We start from the raw sequence: 20,652 nt of genomic DNA on the forward strand, positions 1-20,652 counted from the left end.
ACTAAGTGGCCATCACTAGATATCACTAGTTGCCTTCTGCTCCCCTTCCTACAGCCATCCAGACACTCCATCCCCGTGAACCCCACTGGGACCACTGCACAAATCCAGCACCTGCTAGGACACATCTGACTAGTTTTGCCCTAATACAGGACTGCTTCTAGATGGTCAGCTCTCCAAACCAGGCAAGTTTTCCTAGAGGAGTCTCTAGCCACCAGCTCTCCATTAGGGTTAGCCACAAGCGGAAGGATGGAAGGAGAAAGTGAGTCTAAAAACCCGCTAATGTTCTGCAGTGTCAGATAGAATGAATGACCCCTGCAGACACATGCTGAGCAGACAGGACAGTCCTCAATTATGTCATTGCTGGAGCATTTACTTCAAGGATAAACGTGACTACAAATGCTGGGCTTAAAGCCTTGGCTGCTTTTGCTGCCTTTGGATAAGCCGCTCTAGTCCAGGAGCGTTAGGGGGGGGGGTGTGCAGCAGGCACCAGCAATGACACGCATGTCTGCCTATGGAAACACTTTACAGCCCAAAGAGTAGAGCTGAAAAAAAAACCCTATTAAATTTCATTCTTCCCTCTTTCCTTTGTGAGAGCAGGCCCTAAAGGATTTGCTAAGGTATTGATGGGTGCCAATCCATATATCCCAGTGAACAACCCACAGCCTCCCTCAGGAAATCACAAGCAAATCTTGCCTACACGATGGAAATTTCTTGCTTGCCACACTGATTTTCCCCACTCTCATCCTCACTGCATTATCCCTGTGCTAACTTTTATATACTTCTCTCAACATTTTCTAACCTTCAAGCTCACTACTTTGTAAATATTTGCAATCAGGTAGCACATCTCCCCACTCTGGTCATTTTTTAGACAAAGTATTTACATACAGTTCTTTCTGTCCTCAGTAATCAATGGCTTTACACTGTCTTTGTTTCTGCTACACCTCTACAGAGGTTGTGGGGCTCAGTTGGGTACATGTGACTGCGTCAAAAAAGAGTATTTAAAATAATGATTGCTGTAGAGGCACACACTTCACTCTTTGGCTTGAGTCCTTTACCTGGAGGGCTTCAGAACATCATTTGTTTCACTGGCACACTGAAACCCACATTTTCTAGGGAGTTGCCACCCCACAAGAGACCAACCAACCTCTGCTTGGTTCGAAGAGGACATGGTTTATAAAGACAAAATGCAATGTGGCCTGGGGCAGGCACAATCTGACTTTACAGCGCTACTTGCTGTATATTGATCAGAACGGGCTCGGTGCTTTATTAGCCACACGAGAGGTGCAATGAGCTGCCACTGGAATTTGTGCTTGATAATCAAAGGCATTTGTCATTCTTCCAAACGCTCTGTGAGTAGGTGTTTGATTTGGGTGTGTGTGAGAAATGGAGGAAAGCAACCTGGAGCAAGAGGCAGCAGGCATGGGGAGGGTGTCCTGTTGCCCACCCATTGTCTTGACCCACAGGGCATCCCCTCTGCATCATCCTCGATGGCTCCCTGGATACCAGCCCACAGGGCAAGGTCTGTGGCTCAGCAGAGCCCTCCACCATTGGCAAAGCTGATCCTGCTGAAACTCAAAGAGCAGCAGCTGCTGTTGCTGCTGCTGTTCAGCCACTTGGCACAGGGAGCTCCCTCACAGCCCTCTTTTCTGTTTTGGTTTTTCCGCATTTCCTAGACAAACTGCTCTGGTTTTTTTCCCCTCCCTCTCTCTGACAGGCATAGGTGGCCTTGCTGCCCTCTAATTGCACCTTCCCCAGCTTGAATTTTAAACTATTTAACAGCTTTAAATGCACCTAATGAGGCTTCAGCCTGCACTTTGCTGCCATCCCTCTGCTTCTCTGATGCAGGGAAGAAGAGTGGTTTGGAAACCTATCGTGGACTTCCCTGCTTGGAGGTCTAATTACACGGTAACTGGTGACCTCGTAAGCACAGGGTAATCAGTTGTGTAATACCGGGGTAAATGATCCCAGTACTCCTGTCTTTTCCACTGAAGCCTTCCGCAGAGATGGATATACAGCCGGTTAAATGGTCATTAATCCTTGAACCATTTGACACTTGCCAAGGGCGATGAGGAATAACCAGCACTGCCACTGGGGCAGTGGCTTTGGGCCACTTTCTTAGAGCTGGATGCAGCTGTCTCTGCCTGTCCTGTGTTAGGAATCAGTCATGTGGAGGGACACATCCAGAGTCATCCGCAGGAGGGTCGCACCAGAGGCACGTGTGTACCCGAGGGGAACAGGCTCCCGTGCTGTCTGTGCAAGCAGAATAGGGCCAGAGGTTCCGAGCAGCTCTTCCATGACTGGGATGAGCCGTCTGGAGCGCTTCCTTACTCTCACTGCAAGGGACGTGCGTGGGAGCAGCACCAACAAAGGTTTTCCTCTGAAACCATCCCAACCAGCCAGGCACAGCCCCAGGCATTCACCCTGCAAAACTCCAGGAAAATCAGCCAAGAGATCCATTTTCTCCCTCCCCACTATGAGATGCATTTCATTCCCTCCCACACTAACAGCCTGTTGCCCTAGGGCTGGGGGCTGCCTGTCTGACCCCTGGTACCTTTGTGGCAATGGAATATATTTGCATACATTTTAGACACACTGACATCATTCCCTCTGAAGACCTTCAGTTTTTTATAGTAAGCACAGTAATGATTTTCAGATTATAGGCTAATAAAATATTTTAATTTGTTAGGCACATTAAGGTGGGCACTGTATCATTCTCATGACATTTAAATAGTGCTTTAAAACAAAAAAAAAAAAAGGAGAGAGGGGTGGGTTTGCATGCATTTCTTTCCTAAACAGGAGCACTGAAATAGAAAGTCAAAATCCCACACACGGGTACCGAGATCAGCTCTGACACCTCCCCTCTGTGCCTGTTTCACTTGAACACCTGCCAAGTTAAATAAGAAAACATGGTATTGCAGCATCCTAGTTCCAAACCTGGGTTGGCAAATGAGGCCTTCTCCTTAGCCACTCTGGCCATGCTGTGCAGCAGTGGCCCCAACTCCATGTGCCACTGGGTCACAACTAGGCTGGGTCACATCTAATGGGTAACACTGAGGTTTTGTGCCTCAGCCTGCACTCACCAGTTTCTCCCCTCTGCCCATTTACTGTGCACTCTGATTAACTAACTGGACAAGTCATGGGTCTAGAGCATCCCATCATTTCCATGACATGCATTGTACACTGTGTGCCACAGGGCAGACTGCTGCACCAGCAATTGCATGGTTCGGAGTGAATCAGACTGCACTGGATAAAGCCAGGGGCATTTTGGAGGGGGGAAGTTGCCCTTGCAGCTCCATGGGTTTGTATGGCTGATAGCACTGGAATTTCTTTCCTAATCTGTAAAATGGGGCAATGCAACTCTACCCTTGGAATTGTTCAAGACCAGGTTGGATGAGGCTTTGAGTAACCTAGTCTAGTGGAAGGTGTCCCTGCCCACAGCAGGGAGGTTGGACTGGACAGTCTTTAATGTCCCTTCCAAACCAAACCATTCTATGATCCTATGAACTCAGTGACTTCTCAAGAATGCTGTGCAGGTAACGGCTTGTACAGTGAAAATATAAATGGCATGGAAAAGCCTGCCAGCAAAAGAAAAAATAGTCAAATATTTAGCTTAGTTATAAACATTTAGTTAGTTATAGCTGGTAAAAAAAAATAATAGAGGTTTACACAATGATTATGATGGTGAAGAACAGCAACAAAGTTCCTTTGTTCTGTGAGTACTTTTGCCTTGTACCTCACCTGGATCAGACAAGCTTAACGGCAGGCGAGTATCTGAAGTCTGTACTACAAGGCTGAGGCAAGTGTGAGCTCAGGCCTCCTCATTATCATTACCTGACCTTGCACGTTCTCTTTTGCAACCTCAGCATTTTTTTTGTGGATAGAATTTCTGGGTGGTTATTTTAAGAAAACTGTGTTAAATTTCTTGCTTCTATGCCAGGTACCTGCTGTTTAACAAACGGGCCATGACTAAGCACAGACTGAAAATCAGGAACATCTCCAATTTAAAGCAATGAGATTCTGGGACTGTCTTCCCTTAGGAGCACATTTAATAGTGGTGCTTGATTATGAAAAGGATAAATCTGATGTGATTGATGCAACAGGGGATTAGATTTGATGATCCAGGGAATCCCTTCCAGATCTCTTCACTCCTAATGAATTTATTTTTTAAGGGATTTTTTAAGGTTGTGGAGAGGATGCAGTGCTCTACTGATGGCAAACAGTGTTGAGGTGTGTAGATGCCTACTGATGGTTAGTGGGTCTCCATCCCCAGATTTAACCACTTCCCATGAACAAGAAGGTGGAGCAGTTTTCCTTCCTGGTTCTACCCATCTTGAACATACCAAGAAGAGGTGGGTGCATGGATCCTGCCTGCTTCACTCTTTGAATTCTACAGCTACTAAGTGCTTCCAAAATTCACTCTGTGCAACTTCACCACAAATGTCTCAGCTCTCAGATTCCCTACATATTCCTAAGGTACTTACCTGTTTCCCAACACTATAATGACTGCATCCCTTGCAATCTTTTTTTCATGTGAATCTCCTTGGTGAGGATGAGCAGGGATCACCTTTTAACAACGGGAAACTGAGGCACAGGAGAACTAACTGAATTTCCAATGGCAGCAGAGACATCAGTAGCATGGAAGGGACCTGCAGCCCAGTCCAAGGCTGGGATCTCACTACTTGACTCTTCTCCATGCACCTAACTGGGCTCTCCCTTTCACAGTGGGAATAGCAGAACACAAAGTGGTTTTCAGATCAGGCACTCACTGATTTGGGATTTCCATCCTCTGCCAAGCCATAGGGGGCTGAGCTTGGGTTTTCTGAGGGCACAACACAAGGTTGTTTCAGAAGGGATGACCAGGGAAAGTGATTATGTTCTTTTTTCCCCCCTGAGTAGTTTTAATTCTTTAATTCCTACTTACTAATAAGATAAAATGCTGTGATTTCTGCAGGATCAAATGGTGCAGGATAAGCTAAGGGATTTTATTAATTAACATGCTTTTAGAACTGGAAAAAAAATAATAAAAAGGCAACAGGGTGGTAGATAATAGCTATCAACACGGCCCCAGAATTACCTGCCACGATACTGTAGCCAAGAGGAGGCTGTCATATTAGTGCTGGGCATGGCACTCTGATAGCAAATAAAACTAATAAATCAGAGAGCAAGGCTTTCTCACTCCAAAATATGGCTATTCACAAACATGTGCTACATTTCTCTAAGGCCTGATCCTTCCAGTAACACCACGTATAGCACTTCCATGCTCCTCTGGCTTCCCCAGGGATTGCTTGGAGCAGTGAGTGCTAAGCCCAGTGGCAAGTGGTTGCAAGATCAGATTCATAGTGTGCCAAGAATTTTGGATGAAAAGAGCTATAAAGAAGTCACATATTATTATGTCACATTGCAAAGGTCAACCCTAGTATTTGTTCTGTCATAAGGACATGATTCAAAGGCAAAAAAATAGTGTCAGGGCACAGGGGAAAATAATTTTTTAAAAACTGCCTTCAGGGCCAAGGATACAAAATTACATCAGTGCTTAGAACTAAATTCCCTTCCACACCCCACAATTCAATTTTGGCTCAGAAAGGCATAAACGTAACAAAATCACCTTTCAGTGGCAAATCTTATCTGCTGACATATCCCCTGCAAAATCAGCAATATCTAAACTCACACTCCCACGTGATTCTGGCAACAGTCAAGGAAGTGCCAGAGACTTGCTCTTTCGATTTGCAAGATCCACTCAGCTGCTTAAAACTATGCAGGCATTTGCTGGAGCAGGAGGAGTGACCATGACACCAGGTGGTGGGACAGCCAGTCCTGCATCAGCGGGCCAGGAGTATATATATCTCCCCTTGCAATGCCACAGCGAGGTTTGGGTGATTGGACCCAGGTAATTTATCCCTGCCATGGCTACTTTGTAAATATTTATGCCCATCTCTGTGGGCTTGCTGGCACAGGGAAGCCATTGAGAAAGAAAGTCTTAACTTATAAGGAGTCATAACTGCTCTGCAGCTTGGGTGGATTAGCTCGTTCCACTTCCAGAACGGGCTCAAGCAAAGGCTCCCTAACTGCCTGGATCAACAGAGTATTGTGTTGTGTGCCAGCAGCAAAATCCCACAAGACAACCAAGTTTTATGTTTGCACCCCTCACAGGCTCCTGCAGCTCACCCTCCAGCTGGCTGGAGGAGGGTGCTGTGATGCTGTGACAGTCAGGGACATACCGGGCTGAGGATCCTACACAGAGGCTGCAGCACCACAGGATGCTGGCTTGGCTCTGTGGGAGGGAGGGCAGGGTAGACAGAGGTGTTACCAGCCCTCAGCCGGCTCACACAGTTCACATGGCTCCCATCAGCCACCACCTTGGCAAAACCAAACTCTGCTGCTCTGTCAGAGCTTCAAACTTGCACCAGTCCCTCACTGTCTCCCCTCTGGGCAAGGGGTGGGAGCAGCAGTGGGCAGTGACAGTTGACATCCACTCAATTGGCGCTGCAGGCACCCAACTGGTCAGATACAGAGGAAGTGTCCGCACTACCAGACAAAATGTCAGGGCTGGCATCTGACAGTCCAGCTGCTCAAATGGTCTGGTTTTAGTCCATGACAATTTGACCATCCAAACAGCTGCTGAGGGGACAGTCCCAGTGAACAGTGCAAAGGCCACGCTGCTTGGAGTCATGGGGTGGTTTAGCTGCACAGAGACAAAACATGCTGCACTTGCTGGCAGCGGAGCCTGAGGACAGCCTGCACTGTCCACTAGTGCAGGCACAGCCTGGACACTCACAGAGGAAGGTTGCACTGAGGACTTCTCCATTCATCCCATATTATCTCACCATATAAAGAAGCCCCAAGAGCCGTTATAGCAGAAATGTGTGCAGTTCCCACCAAAGACAAGAGCCCTTTGCTGCCAAAACTCACTAGACCCGACCTAGTCCCAAAGCCACTCAACCCCACGTGTCATTTCATGCTCAAGCAGCACCAGTCCCCCGCTTCCAGCTGCCCCAGGGTTCGAGATGCACTCACTGTTGCAGCTGCCGGCGGTGCCAGTCTCTGTCGCTGCCACGCTGCGCTGAACTGGCCCTTCGGACGCGGCCCTTCCTGACAGTGAATGGGTGAAAACAAGGGAAGGAGACAAACAAAAGAGAAGGGAAGGGTGAGAGAGGGAGGGAGGGATGGGGGGGATGAAGCAAGGGGACAAGAAGGGAAAGGGTATGTCTTTAACTGAACCATAAGTCTTTCACTGGCTGCAACATCCCAACACTATGCAGCCCTTGCTGTGAGGGCAAGGGGCAGATGAGACCCTCTGGCCCCAGTCACCACCACCTTGCACCCCACACGATCACCTGCACCAGTGCAGAGGGAGGGCGAGGTGGGCAACAGTCAAGGGGGACTCAGCCTCCTGAAACTTCTCCTTGGTCTGAGAAGCCACCTAGAATGCTCATAGAGAATGTCATCCCTGGGGGGACCCAGAATTCCTCTCCAGACAAGAGAAGTTTTAGGATGCTTGAGCAGTTCCTTCATATCTGGTACTTAAGCATCCTGTTCCTTGCCCATTGCCAGCCCTCCTGGGCACAGTGCAGGGACTCATCTGCCTCTGCCAGCAGAACAAGACCCAGCCCTGATATCTTTACTCAAGCAAGTTCAGGCTAGCCAGAGTTAACGGTATTGTTGGTCAAATGTACCAGTGAAGCACCTCACACATCACCCTACCATTTGCCCAAAGTCTTTGTCCCATCAGCACTGTCACAGGCTGGGGAAGAAAATACCTAAACCCACAGCTTCCAATCACCCACAAACCTGCCAGCACTCACAAAACTGGAGCTTAGGAGGGGACAAGGGAAGTAAAATGCTGGAGCACGAAATACAAGTCTACATTTTCCTCTGCATCAAAGTAGATTGGAGATTTGGAGAATGGGAGAAAGGAAAAGGAAGAGGGATCTCAGTGAGCAAATTGAGAGTGAAGGACTGGCATAAGCTCTGCTGACTTTCTAGTGAGCTTGTTTGTGTTCCCACTAGGGCAAAGACAAAATCCCAAGATGGGAGGGCAGTTGGTGAGCATGGTGATTTGGTGGTACACTTCTCACTGTATTACTGAGGAGGTCAGGCTGAGAGCTGCCTGGGGAATTCCTGAAATAGGGCCTCAGAGTGTGTCCAGCTGGTCATTGCCCTGGGCACCTTCCCACCCTGCACTAGCAGTGGAAACCAAGCTGCTAAATGTATCTGACAGCTCATTCTGCTTGGGGAATTGCCCCAAGAACGACTGACTCACCTTCCTTCCCAAAAAGCTGAGGTAGGAAATGGGTGGGGGAAAGGCTTAGAAAATTGGTTCACGCTGGTTGTTTAAATTGCTTTTGCATTACAGTGTTACAATTAGGGGAAGAGTAAAGAGAAATCTATGCATAAAGCTGTACCTAAAGCCAGCTGGGGCAGAGGTATGGAAGTTGGAAAGAAGCAGAGCAAATGAAGTCATCCAGCAGTGGGAAAAAACATCAATATAATATAGTGCAGAACAAAGCAAATTCTACCTCAAACACAGAGCTGAAAGGGAAACATCTTCCTCTGTCAGATCTATTACCATGCATTTATTCCAATAACAAATAACTAACCCGAAGAGTAACCCAAACCTGATTTATTCCCTCATCTAAGTAAATATGGACAGGCAGCCGAATTTGACTGTAAAAACCACTGATCTCATATGTTTTCTTTGTTTATGTTTGAAAAAATAGGAATGAAGTTTCTGCCTTGCTGCCAGGGGATGCTGGCAAAGCATTTGAGCTATAGATATTGCATCTTGTCACTAATGACTGCAGGGAACTAAAAGGGATTTGAATTTTTTAATGCTTCACATTAATTGATAATTTGGTCTCAGAATCCACAGTGGAACACAGGATTTGCTATATTGGATCAGTCTAGTGGCCCATAAAATCTGGTGTCTTGCCTCAGTGATGCTCAGAAAAATTATCATCCCTTGTCTTTGCCTATAAGGTTGCTGACCATTCCTGTAAGGCCATACAGCAGAAAGGGATGGAAGGACTCTCTGGCCTACACAGCAAACCTCTTTAAAAACCTGAAACATGGGTTTGGCAGGGCTCTACTACATTTTAATTTTTTTTTAGGTTTGGGGTTTTTTTTAGGGAAAGGAAGAAACTCTCAAACTACAATCATTTCCAACAGACACACTGCTGTTGTTCCACTTGGTCACCACAAATAGAGAGAGGGTGGACTTGTGTTTTCAGAGGGCAAATGAGAACACGGTTGAGGCCAGAGGGGGGAGATGCCTTCTGCTGAGAAGAACAGTATTGATTAGTCAGTATAAAGATTTTCCTCACTAATTCCTTTTAGCAATCTTATCATGTGTTGCCCACGTAATTGGATGGGGAAGAGAGAGGTGGAATCACTTAAGCGTTCAAAGCTCAACACGCACTGAGAAAAGATTCCCATTTCGTGTGTGTGTGCAATTTTGTGCATCATTGCCCCTTGATTGTACATTGAACATGCTCTCTTTGACAGCTGAGCCCTAAACAGCCTATATATTAAGGACAGCTGCTTGCAAATAGGGGCTTTCTCCATCCAGCTGGCAGGGAGAAGGAGCTTGCTGGGGTTGTGAGAGAGGTAGGACTATGAAATGGGGTGGAGGAGGGGATCAGGAGGGGAAAGTATATAGAAACTCTGACCATGCAGGAATCAGGAGGAAAAAAGAAAAGCAGTGGTTTCTTTCCATGCAAGCATCTTAATTAAGGAGGTTGATGAAGATACTTGCATCTTAATTTTTCTAGGGAGGTCTTCAGTTTGTCTTGAAGCAAAGCGTAATTTATCCTCACTCTCGCTAAATTGGCTTATAACTGCTCTGCCTCCAGTTCTTTTGCTGATGATACTGAGATTTGGGGATGCTCCCCACCTTTGCTGACCAATATGTGACCCCTTGGCTGTACCCATGGTAAAAAAGAGCTGAGATCATGGTCCTGCAGGTGGGAAGGCAGGAGGAGGCCAGTGGCCAGCTGGGATGAAGTGAGGAAATGGGTTCAACAACCTAGACAAGATGAGAGAGGAGGATCTTACATTTACACATCCCAGTCACCCTCAATTGCAAGTGGCAGTGCTCCTCCCAAAGCATGAACTGTTCATTTCTGTATGCTCAGAAGGATCTATACTCTCTTTCTGGTCTACCTATGCTGGAATAATGAAGCTTCCTGGCATATGGTTCTCTACCTTCTTCTGCTGTGGCTGTAGTTTAAATCAGGCCACCTTAGTAAAACCCAGGAACCATGAGCTTCTCTGATCTGACCTTACAAAATCCTTTTGTTTCTGGTGACACTTTTGGATGGATCTCCACCATGGGAGAGTCTTTCATGGCTCAAAATGAGGCATTGTGTTCTTTTCCCCGTATGTCACAACTTTCAGGCTAACGGGATGTTCCAAGTGGGGACAGCAGGAGGAAGCAAGCACACTGCATGCAGGCAGCCTCTAGCAGGTGTTGGGAATCACACTTGGATAAAAAAATTAGAACGGGGGAAAAAACAGTCTCACCGTCAGGGGGAAGGAAAAGTTACTCAGGGATGGATGGGGATCACAAGTAGCTTCTCTTCCCTCCCTGGATCTGTTGGCTGCACCCAGGGAACACTGAAAATGGAAGAGTTCTGCCCTCCCTAGTTAAGTTTTATGGGAAGGAAATTGCTTTGAAGGAAAGGGCTCCTGAATTCCCTGCAGGAAATTTGCTGTCTCAAGTTTTTACAGCACAGGTGACAGGGTTTGGTAGCTTGGCTGCACTGAGAAACAACCCCAGCTTTCTGAACTGAACTGAATCTCTGACTTCTGGGGATGGTGTCACTAGCCCTCACCTGGCTCCAGCATTTGACTGGTTACTCCCAGCACTCTCTCCAGCTCTCAGGAAAGCAGACATCAGCCTGGACAGCTTTTAAGAGCAGCCAAAGTCCAGTCAGCATGGGGAAGACTGGAAGAGTCATCTCCATCGAATCCAAACCTGCCACGTACATCACCAGGTGTTTTAGGAAATACTGAACAACAAAAAATTCCTCCCTGTTTGGCTACATCTATGATCTCTGCAAATGGAAGGTTAAAAAACCATCAGGAAGCTAAACTGAAAGGCTTTGAGCTCCCAGGCCTCTGGATCTCAGCCCAGTGGTTGGGAGAAATCAAAAGCCTCAATTCAAATGCCTGGGAGTGGGGCTGAGATCTGACTGAAAGATCCTGAGTTTGATTAGCTTTCAGTAAGTGTGTGAGCATTTGGGTGGTCCAGGAGGAACACAGAGGGGTTAAGCATGGAGGTCAGTGTTTAGGTGAATATTGAGACTATATTAAACAAAAATCCTGAGCCAAATGACTTGCAATGACAGCAGTAACATACCCCGAGCAGAAGAGGTGAGCGTGGAGGTCAAGTACCTGAGCAGGGAGTTTTTATTTCCCAAAAACAAACTGCTCTTTTGTGCCTGTGCTTCAAAGAAGATGTCACCAGATTGTGAGAGCTCTTCACCTGCCACATCCCTCTCATTACTGGAATGAAATAAATGGCAACAGCATGAAAACAGCAACTCAAGCAGGAGAACAACAGGTAGACAGTGAGGAAAAGGGGAGGAGGAAAACAGGGTGCGGATGCAGGTCCTGACAGGGTGGAGAATTAGGGCAATTACTGTTTCTGAGAAAATGCCAGGATTACAGCACACCCTAATTTCCCCAATTAATTCTTCTGCACTTGAGCTGCTTTGTGTGAAGGGCTCTTAATGTTTCAAACAGGAGGGGAAAAAAAAAAAGACTCAACATTTGTTTTTCCCTCAGTGTAGAAATAGGGAAGTGTTGAGGGAAAACGTCTGGCTAAAACACAAGATGATGCTGTTACATCTTCCTTTCAGGAGATAAGAAGCTGTGCTGCGAATCCAATTTGCAGGGGTTTTTATAGGAGCCACAGAGATACCAAAGACTAGCACGTTCAATATCACGCTGACTTTTCCTGCAAGCAGAACATACCAGGACAGGCACAGAGACACTTAACCCACGTACCCACATTGAGCGGTTCCCTCCCCTCCCCTCTTTCAACCCTATGGCAAGTTGGGGGGAATTTGGTTCCTCTGCCCCCAGACCCAGAGTCAGGGCAGTTTTGAGGCACCATGGCACGAGCCACCCACACCTCATGGTGCATACAGGTGTCATCTAGGGGGAATGAGAACAGTGGGGCAGTGAGAACAAGGAAAGAAATAACAAATCAGGGATGATGGGATACATGGGATAAACAGGTGCCAAGAGGGGGATATAATACTTTCAGACATGGGCTCTTGCACACAGAAGACTATGGCTCTGCCTGGCCAGCACAGCTGAATCAGTACCAGAGGTCACATCTTCAGGTCACTATCAGACTTTTTGCCCTTACTCATGTAGGTATGACAAAGCAAGACATGTTTTCAGAATCCATCTTAAGACAGGAGAAAATTAGAGTACTTTTCACTTCTAAAACCTTTCCTTAATGACATATATATATTTACAGATACGAATCCTTCCCAAAACCCAAGCAGAAAGGATGGAGACAGAGCAGCACATCACATTTTTCACCTCAGAGAAGGGGTAGGAGGAGACAAAAGGCAATGCACAGATGCTTAGCACCTGAACAGCACTGAGGTGCTGGAAATGGTGCTGCTGTTGGAAGCTGAACGTGACACAAAACATTGTACCTTCTACACGAGATCCCACTCAACAGCCAGCATGGCCAGGGACTAAGCTTGCTCTCCCCCACCCATCAGCACTAAATCTGAGCCTGAGGACACTGTCTGGATGCAGGGAGCTTGGCCAGCTCTCTGTCCAGAGCTGACTTACTGCCAGCGGACGCCGGGTCTGCCATAAAACCCGAGAGTGGCAGCTTTTTTTCCTCCCAGAGTGAGGCAGTACCATATCCCAGACAGAAATTTAGAGGGAGTTTTGCTCCTCTCTGCCTGTTGGCATTCCTCTTAGCCGGTGATGGTGTAGAGCCCTGGCACACTCATCACAGGGCTCCATTCTGGTGTTTACGGTTTCCCTCCATTCTGAGCAGCAGTTTCCCTCTGCTAGGATCCACCTCCCATGCTGTAAACACTCTGCATGAGACGGACAGCAAAACAACAAAGAAAGCATCAGAGACATGAAAGTGGGTGTTGTACAGCTGATGGATCCACATGGACAATAAGGGGCTCCAAAGGAGCATGACCCAGGTAGCTGCTAAACCTCAGTGATCTATTGCTCACATGCAAACTTCACTGGAAAAATAACTAGCTGTACCCATGAGAAAGAAAGCAATCTTGAACTCCAGTGGAAAACAACTGGAGAGATGGTCTAGATGGGAGATGGTCATCAGAAAGCAACCTTACAATGGGTACTGAAAATTATCAAGAATATGGGGTTTTTACTGGCCATTTTAAAGAAAGATAAGAAAGAAAATGTTTACACAGTAAACCTTCATTCTTCAGAGGAGGAGGGATCCCAGACTTTTTAAAGAACACTGACCTAAGGCCAAAGTCATAGCAAAAATTTTGTTTTGGTTCTGATGGTCTAAGGGTGTGAGCACCAAGGTTCATAGGGAGAGATATTAATCTTTTATTAAACCAACCGACACAACCGAAAATAATAATAAAAAAAAAAACTCAGAGAGGCTTTGTGTACCTAAAATTCATTCTTTTTCCCCCTTCCAACAATATCATGTGTTCTATTAAAAGATATTACTTCTTCCTGAAAACCTTGTCGGTCCCAAATCCAAACAATGCTCCAGAGTAGTGAGGACAGAGAAACAGGGAGCATTTTTGTTATTATGTTTATCTATCTTTGTGTTGCTAGAAATACAAAAACACTTTCAGAGCCCTTTGCAAGTCCTTCATGTGTCTTTTTTTGACAAGCAGGTGTCCTCTGTGTGATGAACTGTGACCACAAGAACACTCAGCACAAACCTCTGGGAAAGGATGGAACTAAATCCCCCAAGAGGTTTCTAGCCCACCCCAGGATTTGGGGCAGGATGCCAGAAGGGCAGAATAGAGGAAATATGGACAGGAATGTCTTAATGATGTTTAATGCCTACATAAATCCCTCCTCTATCTGACATGTGTCTTCACTGATGATGTCCTACCCACGTTAGGACATTACCTTGGGAGTTCTTAAGGAGTCTTGATTACAATTTAAGACTATGTTCTCTTCGAAAGATGAAGAAATGCTGCCCTTTTCCTGGACAGTGACCATGATTTTGTTTTGGAATTGAATTATGCATTTTGGGGGACAAATGAAAATTATTTGTATTTTACTGGAGTCTGGGTGGGTTCAGAGCCACAGAAGGGCTCTTGGAGCAACCAAACCCCTATCTGCAGGGTGAAAGAGCAGCTGGGAATTCTAATCTCAGCCCTGAAGATGCCTCCAGCTCTGACACTCCTCCCCCAGACACAACAAAAGCCCCCAGCTCCCTGGACAGAACCAGGCAGGCACCATGTGCCTGACTTCCTGCAGTCTCCATGCCACACTTGGCTGAGGCACAGTGTCCCTGACCTGCAGCATCCCACCACCTGCTGTCACAGTCCTGAGTCATACCTAAAAAAAGTCGCCTACTCACAGAGTTTTTTAAAGAAAACAACAAGGAAAACGAAATCCGCCCAAATCTTTTCTCTGCAGTATGGATATTTTCCATCCTGCCTTCCCACAGAGACCCACACCAAAGATTGCACAGCACGTTACACAACACAGCACAGAAACGCTTCTTCAGCATCCCCGCCTTTTCTCTTCACACAGAAGCTGGGCTACTTCTCCCTGTCTCCCCAGTTCCTCCACTTTTCTCCGCTTTCTAATCAGATGCTGATCCACCTCTCCCCACCACTTCCACCTCCACAACCATCTTCTCTCCATCCTGTCTTGTTGAAAGGAGGTTTAAAGGAAACAGCTGACGGGATCCCTCTGTGATGCAGCAGGAAAAGGATGCATCTGTCTTCAGGCAGAACATGGAGAGCCTTGCAGAGAGGGGAAACAAGCCTCTCTGCTGCTTTTGTTACTCAAATATTTGTTTTCTGTATCCAAATGTGCAACAGAAAATTAAGCGGCTCACCTTTGCTAAAGCACTTTTGCATCCCACAAATGCTGGAGCCAGATGGTGTTCTTTCTTTGTCTTAAAAGATTAAAACATGGGAAAGAAAGAAAATGCCTAGGAACAAATTCTCAGCCTGGAACATGCTCATATATCCCACTTAAGATATCATATATCCACATGCCCAATTATCCAGGCATGTGGGGCCTGGGCAGGAGCAAACACAGGGACAGGGCAGACTGAAGTGAGTCTGCTTGCAGAGAGCTCCAGATCTATCACTTTGTGTCAGCTTGGAGGTAGAATCTTTCCCCGTGTTTCCAGAAAATAACAAACTACAGTTTCTCCCAGGGCTGCAGCTCAGACACACCAAGCAATATTTTCTAGAAACCATATGAAGCAGAACTTTACTCCAGGTCCTACTGGTGGCGATGGCAGGCTGTGCACAAGGGGAGAGGTGCCATATACAAACACCAGGAAACAGACTTGGAAACTTCACCAGGAAGGTTGTAGATGTGACCAGGGGCAGCAACAAAGTCTTTAAAAGCTCAAATCTGCAGCCACATCTCCACCTTTTGTAGGTGAGACCCAGGAGCAGTTCAGTTCTCCCACGTGAGCTTCTTCGTTCATTTGCTTGGAGGAGTGTGGTTGCACTGTGGCTGGAGGAGGGATGAAGGATAGTTGGCCTCTGCACTTCTGCTCTTTGCTGGCCTGGGTAGGCTTCCCAGCTCTGCCACTGACTCCTGCTTTGGCCTTGGGTCAGTCACATAAACCCTCTGCCCCTAATGCCACCCGTATAAATGTGGACAACCAGAACCTTGTTTTGTTAGGACCCTTCTTTGGACTTTAGGAGAGAAAAGGCCTCCATGAATGAATATAGTGAGCAAGAGTTTTAAAAATACTAAAAATAAGTGAAAACAAAGAAAGGAAAATCAGTTAAGAACAAAAGGCTGGGCTGGGCTGAAACTCAGCTCTTGTTCTGGTAAACAGGTGATAACTAGTTACTAATTTAGTCATACATGGCAATTTGTCTATGTAGAGAAAAGTCCACTAAAAAGACTTACAACACTGCATGAGATATCATGGAGCAGTCCTCAGCAAAGCACTTTGCACAGACAGGATGAGGTCTACAGGACACCACCATAGAGAAGACAAAAAATCCAACAACGACGAACTGTGGAAATCATCTCAGTTTTCACTTTTTGGGGGCCCTCCCAGCCTTCACGTGTCAATAACCGCAAATTTTCCCACTGCACAGAGAGCTCTCAGTGCTGCAGGAACACCAGCTCAGCTGGAATTGTCCCCAGAAGTGTGACACTGGCTGTGGTTGGGGCAGGACTAACAGGGCTGAAGGGAAGAAGGCAGGCAAGAACATGGGCAATCACATGTGCTGCTCTTCATCTTCCCCTGGGCTCTTCTCTTTCCTACTCGCTCCTTCCTGAAATTTCAGCTGTGGTGGGACCACAGCACCTCTCTTTCCTCATCACTGCCCAGTAACTGCACTGACACCTTTTCCCAGTGGAGGCTTTTCTGCCGCACAGTGAAGATTGTTTCCCTCACTGGTAACTAAACTTAGTGGTAAGCTGATGTTCTGGCCTGGGAGAGGTGATATGTATCAGCACAAATCTGATCATGTTTCTCTTCCTCCCAAACACAGTAACTCCACTTGGCAGCTGTCTATCACATAATGAAAACTTTCTGAATCAGATCAAGACCATAGGTCAACCCTTTCACGGGTACCTGATAGAAATCATCCTCAAAGCCAAAGATCCATGCTGTAAGCAGAAATAAACCAGCCTTAGTCCAAGCATCAGGCTGGAAACCACAGCTCCATAGCCTGAAAAGCCCTTCCCTGTTGGTAGATGGTCCAGAGACAAATACCTACTCCAGTGTGTTTCAAACATTTCACACATCACATTGTCTTCTGTAGCTGGGGAAGGGTAGGAAACATTCTGTTCCCTCAGGAAGGCTGCCATCCTGGGCAGGTAGGACAGTGCAGACAGGTACAAAGGGAGTGTGCAAGACAAGAGGACAGTGCGAGTACAGATCACACAAGAAGAGGCTGAAAAGGCATTCCTGGCTCATTGAGTCTGCCCCCAGAGACAAGTGCAGGATTAGCCTCTGCACTAAACCCAGGCATTTTTATCTAGTTGCTTCCTGAATTTCTTTAATGACAGGCTTTCAGCAACCTACCCTTGGCAAATTATTCCATTGTCTAAATGATGACCCTGCTGGGAAAAAAAGTGTTCTGAGGTCGAACCTAAATTGACTATTATTTCCTCTTCCATATTTTATGCACTTATCAGTCAGTCTTTCAGTTGCTTTTCCTCTACGTCCCTGTATTAAGTTTCTTTAATCTAACACCAGAGGTCACAGCCTGTAGTCTTTATCATCTCTTTGGATTACCTTTAATTTATCAATGTCTTCCAAAAAAAGGGAATAAAAATAGGCAGTAAGTATGGGATGACTTCAGAGCCATCCCAAAGCATGTGACTGTGTGCTGGGGTATCACAAAGAGTCTATGTGTAGGCATCTGCGTGGATGTCTGAACTAGAAGCATGGCCAGGACTGAACAGGAGTAAGGACAGTGTTTAGGGATGCCTGATCAACATCTGTGCACATATTTCAATGAGGAAATAATGAAGTAAGTGAGCCCTAGGGCTCCAAAAACTGATTTACTGTAACATTTCCTAGTCTCCCTTTGCTCTGAGCATCAGACTGCTGCTGGAGCTGCCTTACCCTGTAGTAATCAGTGCTGTAGACATCTCTTGACATCCCAAAGTCTCCAATCTTCACCAGCAGGTTGGCTCCGACCAAGCAGTTCCTGGTGGCCAGGTCTCTATGGACAAAGTGCTGGGAGGCAAGGTACACCATTCCAGAGGCGATCTGGCTAGCGATGTGGAGCATCTGGGATAGCCCTAGCTCCCCTTTGGCTTGTCGAGGCTGCCCATCCACGAGGATCATAGCGTCTGGGCCATGTGCCCTATAGGGAGGAAGAAGCAAAAAGCACAGAGTTGCGTCTCAGAAGTGACCAGGAGATGGGAATCCCACACGGTCGCTGTTCCTGCTGGAGTGGGGACCAAATCCCAGCTCTGCACTGTGAGAATGTACACACAGCTCCAGTGGAAAGGAAGAATGAAAGCTTAAAAGAATAGGAACTTGTGGGAACATTTGGTGGGTGAGTGGGTGCCATACATCCTTATCCTATCCTTAGTCTACTGCACACAACCTCTTGTGGCCACAGATGGAGACAGAATGCCAGAACAGTGGGACCACTGGCTTGATGCAACATGGACACTCTTCTCTGGCAAGACCTCCGCAAAACTAATGAGCCTCAGGATATTTACATGTAATTCTTACACCTTTGATAAGTTCCCAGAGGTAGAGATATCACCCACTTTTCTTCCACACCTGTCATATTCTTACTACCTAATCTCTTAAACAACCCCAAACAGCCTCCTTTTCTTTTCCTTCATATCACCAACCAACCACCCCCTGATTGATATTCATACAGCCAGAGATCACACAAAATGTTTCAGAGGAACATCAGCATCTTCATCCCTGGAAAATCCCTTTTATATCCTGAACTATCCCAAAGGTAACACAGGTACTGTGAACTGTGACAGCATGAGCACAGGTGCAAAGTTTAGCCCTGGCTGTCAGCAGATGCAGAAAACATCCTGTGCAACAAAAGGAAATATTTTGCTGAACCAGGTGCATTGTAAATGTAGGACTTTAGGTGAGTCTAATTCCTGTTCTGTCCTTTTTTTGTCCCCTTCATCACTATGTACCAAGCCTTTCTGTGCCATACTCCCTCTGTGATGTCTCTTCCCCTGTTAGAGCTCACCCTGTGGTAACTTGTGCGAAGGTAGAATAACAAAAGCCCTTGTATTTAGGGAAATGCAAGAAATGTTGCTGTGACCTTCCTTCTTGTGACTAAGACACAGAACAGCATTTCCTCTGAGGCTTTCATACTGTTCTCTTTGAAATTATTCTTGGCATTTTACCCCTGTCATCAGCAGTAACCCCACAGAGAGACAGCAAATTGAAACTGCACATTCAGAGCTTTCCCTCCTCCTTGACACGGGACTGAACAACACACCACAAGATATAAACTGTTTCCCACCTTTACCTCTGTTCCTGAATTGTGTTGGGCTTGAGGGTGCACAAAAGAAATGAGCATCCAGATGTTTGGGGTTCAAGCATCAGTTTTTCAAATGCCCCCCTCTTCAGCTACCTTCCCTACCACTGGGAACATGGCTCTAAAAGTCCTCTCCTGGTAGAAAGGGCAGCTGGAAGAGGAGAGAAACTGCAGAAAAAACTGCTGAGGAGCCAGGAGTGTTTTTTGGGAGCCACGAGTGGGTGGTGCTGCTGAGTGTGGGGTGAGTTGTCTGGGAGCAGCAGTGTGAGCAGCAGAGCAGGGGCTGCCAGATGCATCTCGGAGCCCTATGGGTATGGTGGAAGCAGCAGCACACAGGAAGACTTGCTGAAGGAGCTGCAGAAGAGTGCATGCAGAAATGACTGTTTGATGTCTTATTTAAATAGCCCACAGACGTGTTTACGCCAGGAAACTACTTGGTGGTGACAACAAATGGCGACAGCAGGTGAAGCTGAGCCAGGACTGAGCAGGTTAGCTAAAAACAGCAAAGCAGAACAAACAATAGCTTCTAAAACTGTTCTGGACAGTTTGTGCCAGTCATGCCTTGCAGTTACATCATATTTAGCTACAGCTGATACCTGTTGTCATCAAAGGTAAACATTCCTAGGTGAGAAGTGAAGGATGTATTACTATCTCATTGCTACCATTTTTTTAAATACAATAATGGCCCCCAAAGAAGTGTCTGTGTCTGAGGGGAACATGTGGTGGTTAAAAAATGGTCAGCCAACACCTTTAATTCACTGGTTCTTTGTACAACCTACTATACAGGACTCATCTCAGTATGTCATCTCTACTACGTACATGTCCCTCCCTCCCTTTCTCTATCCCATATGGTTATAATCCAAAGGAAAGAAGAATCAACACATTTATGATATAAACAGGAAGGATATTAGTACATTTAGATGTGTCAAGAAGCCTACAGGGAATATGAGAAGGGTATGTCCATCTTTTCCTGGGGAAAGGAGTTTAATTTAGCTTTAGAGAGAGGTCATAAAATTGGGTGGATTTCCTGTTAAAGAACTACTGGAGGTTTTTTCCATTATGGAGTGGTGGAGGCTTTTGGGAAAAAAAATCACCCTTCTAACTTCCTCTTCTGAAATTCCTCTTCTGTCCCAAGACAGTCTGACTGTGGGGCTGCTTCACCAGAAGGGCTGACACAAAACCACCAGAATTTTGCAACTTTTCTAACAAAACCTATTGCCTGTATGAGTGGCAACGACTTACTACAGACTGCAGAGAGGGTCAATAATGGCAATGTGCAATTATCCCTACTTCAAAATTCCTTCTGTCCCAGACAGAAAACAAAAGCTAGAAAACTAGTGACAAAGGTGAAGGGGGGAAGTGATGGACACCTCTGGTTAGCAGAGAGGGACATGGTCACTGCAGACCCCTGAGCAGTGGAGGTGTGTGCTGGGAATACCCAGCCTTGCCACCCACCCACCCTGGCAGACTCCAGCCCCTGTGCACA

At 46.5% G+C, this 20,652-nt stretch overlaps 1 protein-coding gene across 3 annotated transcripts in view; it reads right to left on the reverse strand.

The window, feature by feature from the left end:
• NTRK3 (neurotrophic receptor tyrosine kinase 3) overlaps window positions 1-20,652 on the reverse strand; it is a 208,243-nt gene that overhangs the window by 13,498 nt on the left and 174,093 nt on the right. For 2 of the 3 annotated variants that reach the window (XM_027644458.1, XM_027644459.1), the window contains 2 exons: window positions 17,765-18,008; window positions 7,015-7,089 (listed from right to left, as the gene is read on the reverse strand). In XM_027644458.1, the coding sequence (XP_027500259.1) occupies window positions 7,015-7,089; window positions 17,765-18,008 (319 nt within the window). The remainder of the gene's footprint in view (window positions 1-7,014; window positions 7,090-17,764; window positions 18,009-20,652) is intronic. The other variant, XM_027644460.1, reaches the window with a different exon arrangement.

Source organism: Corapipo altera, unplaced genomic scaffold (assembly GCF_003945725.1).
Source record: "Corapipo altera isolate COAL_440 unplaced genomic scaffold, ASM394572v1 50, whole genome shotgun sequence".
Lineage (NCBI taxonomy): Eukaryota > Metazoa > Chordata > Aves > Passeriformes > Pipridae > Corapipo > Corapipo altera.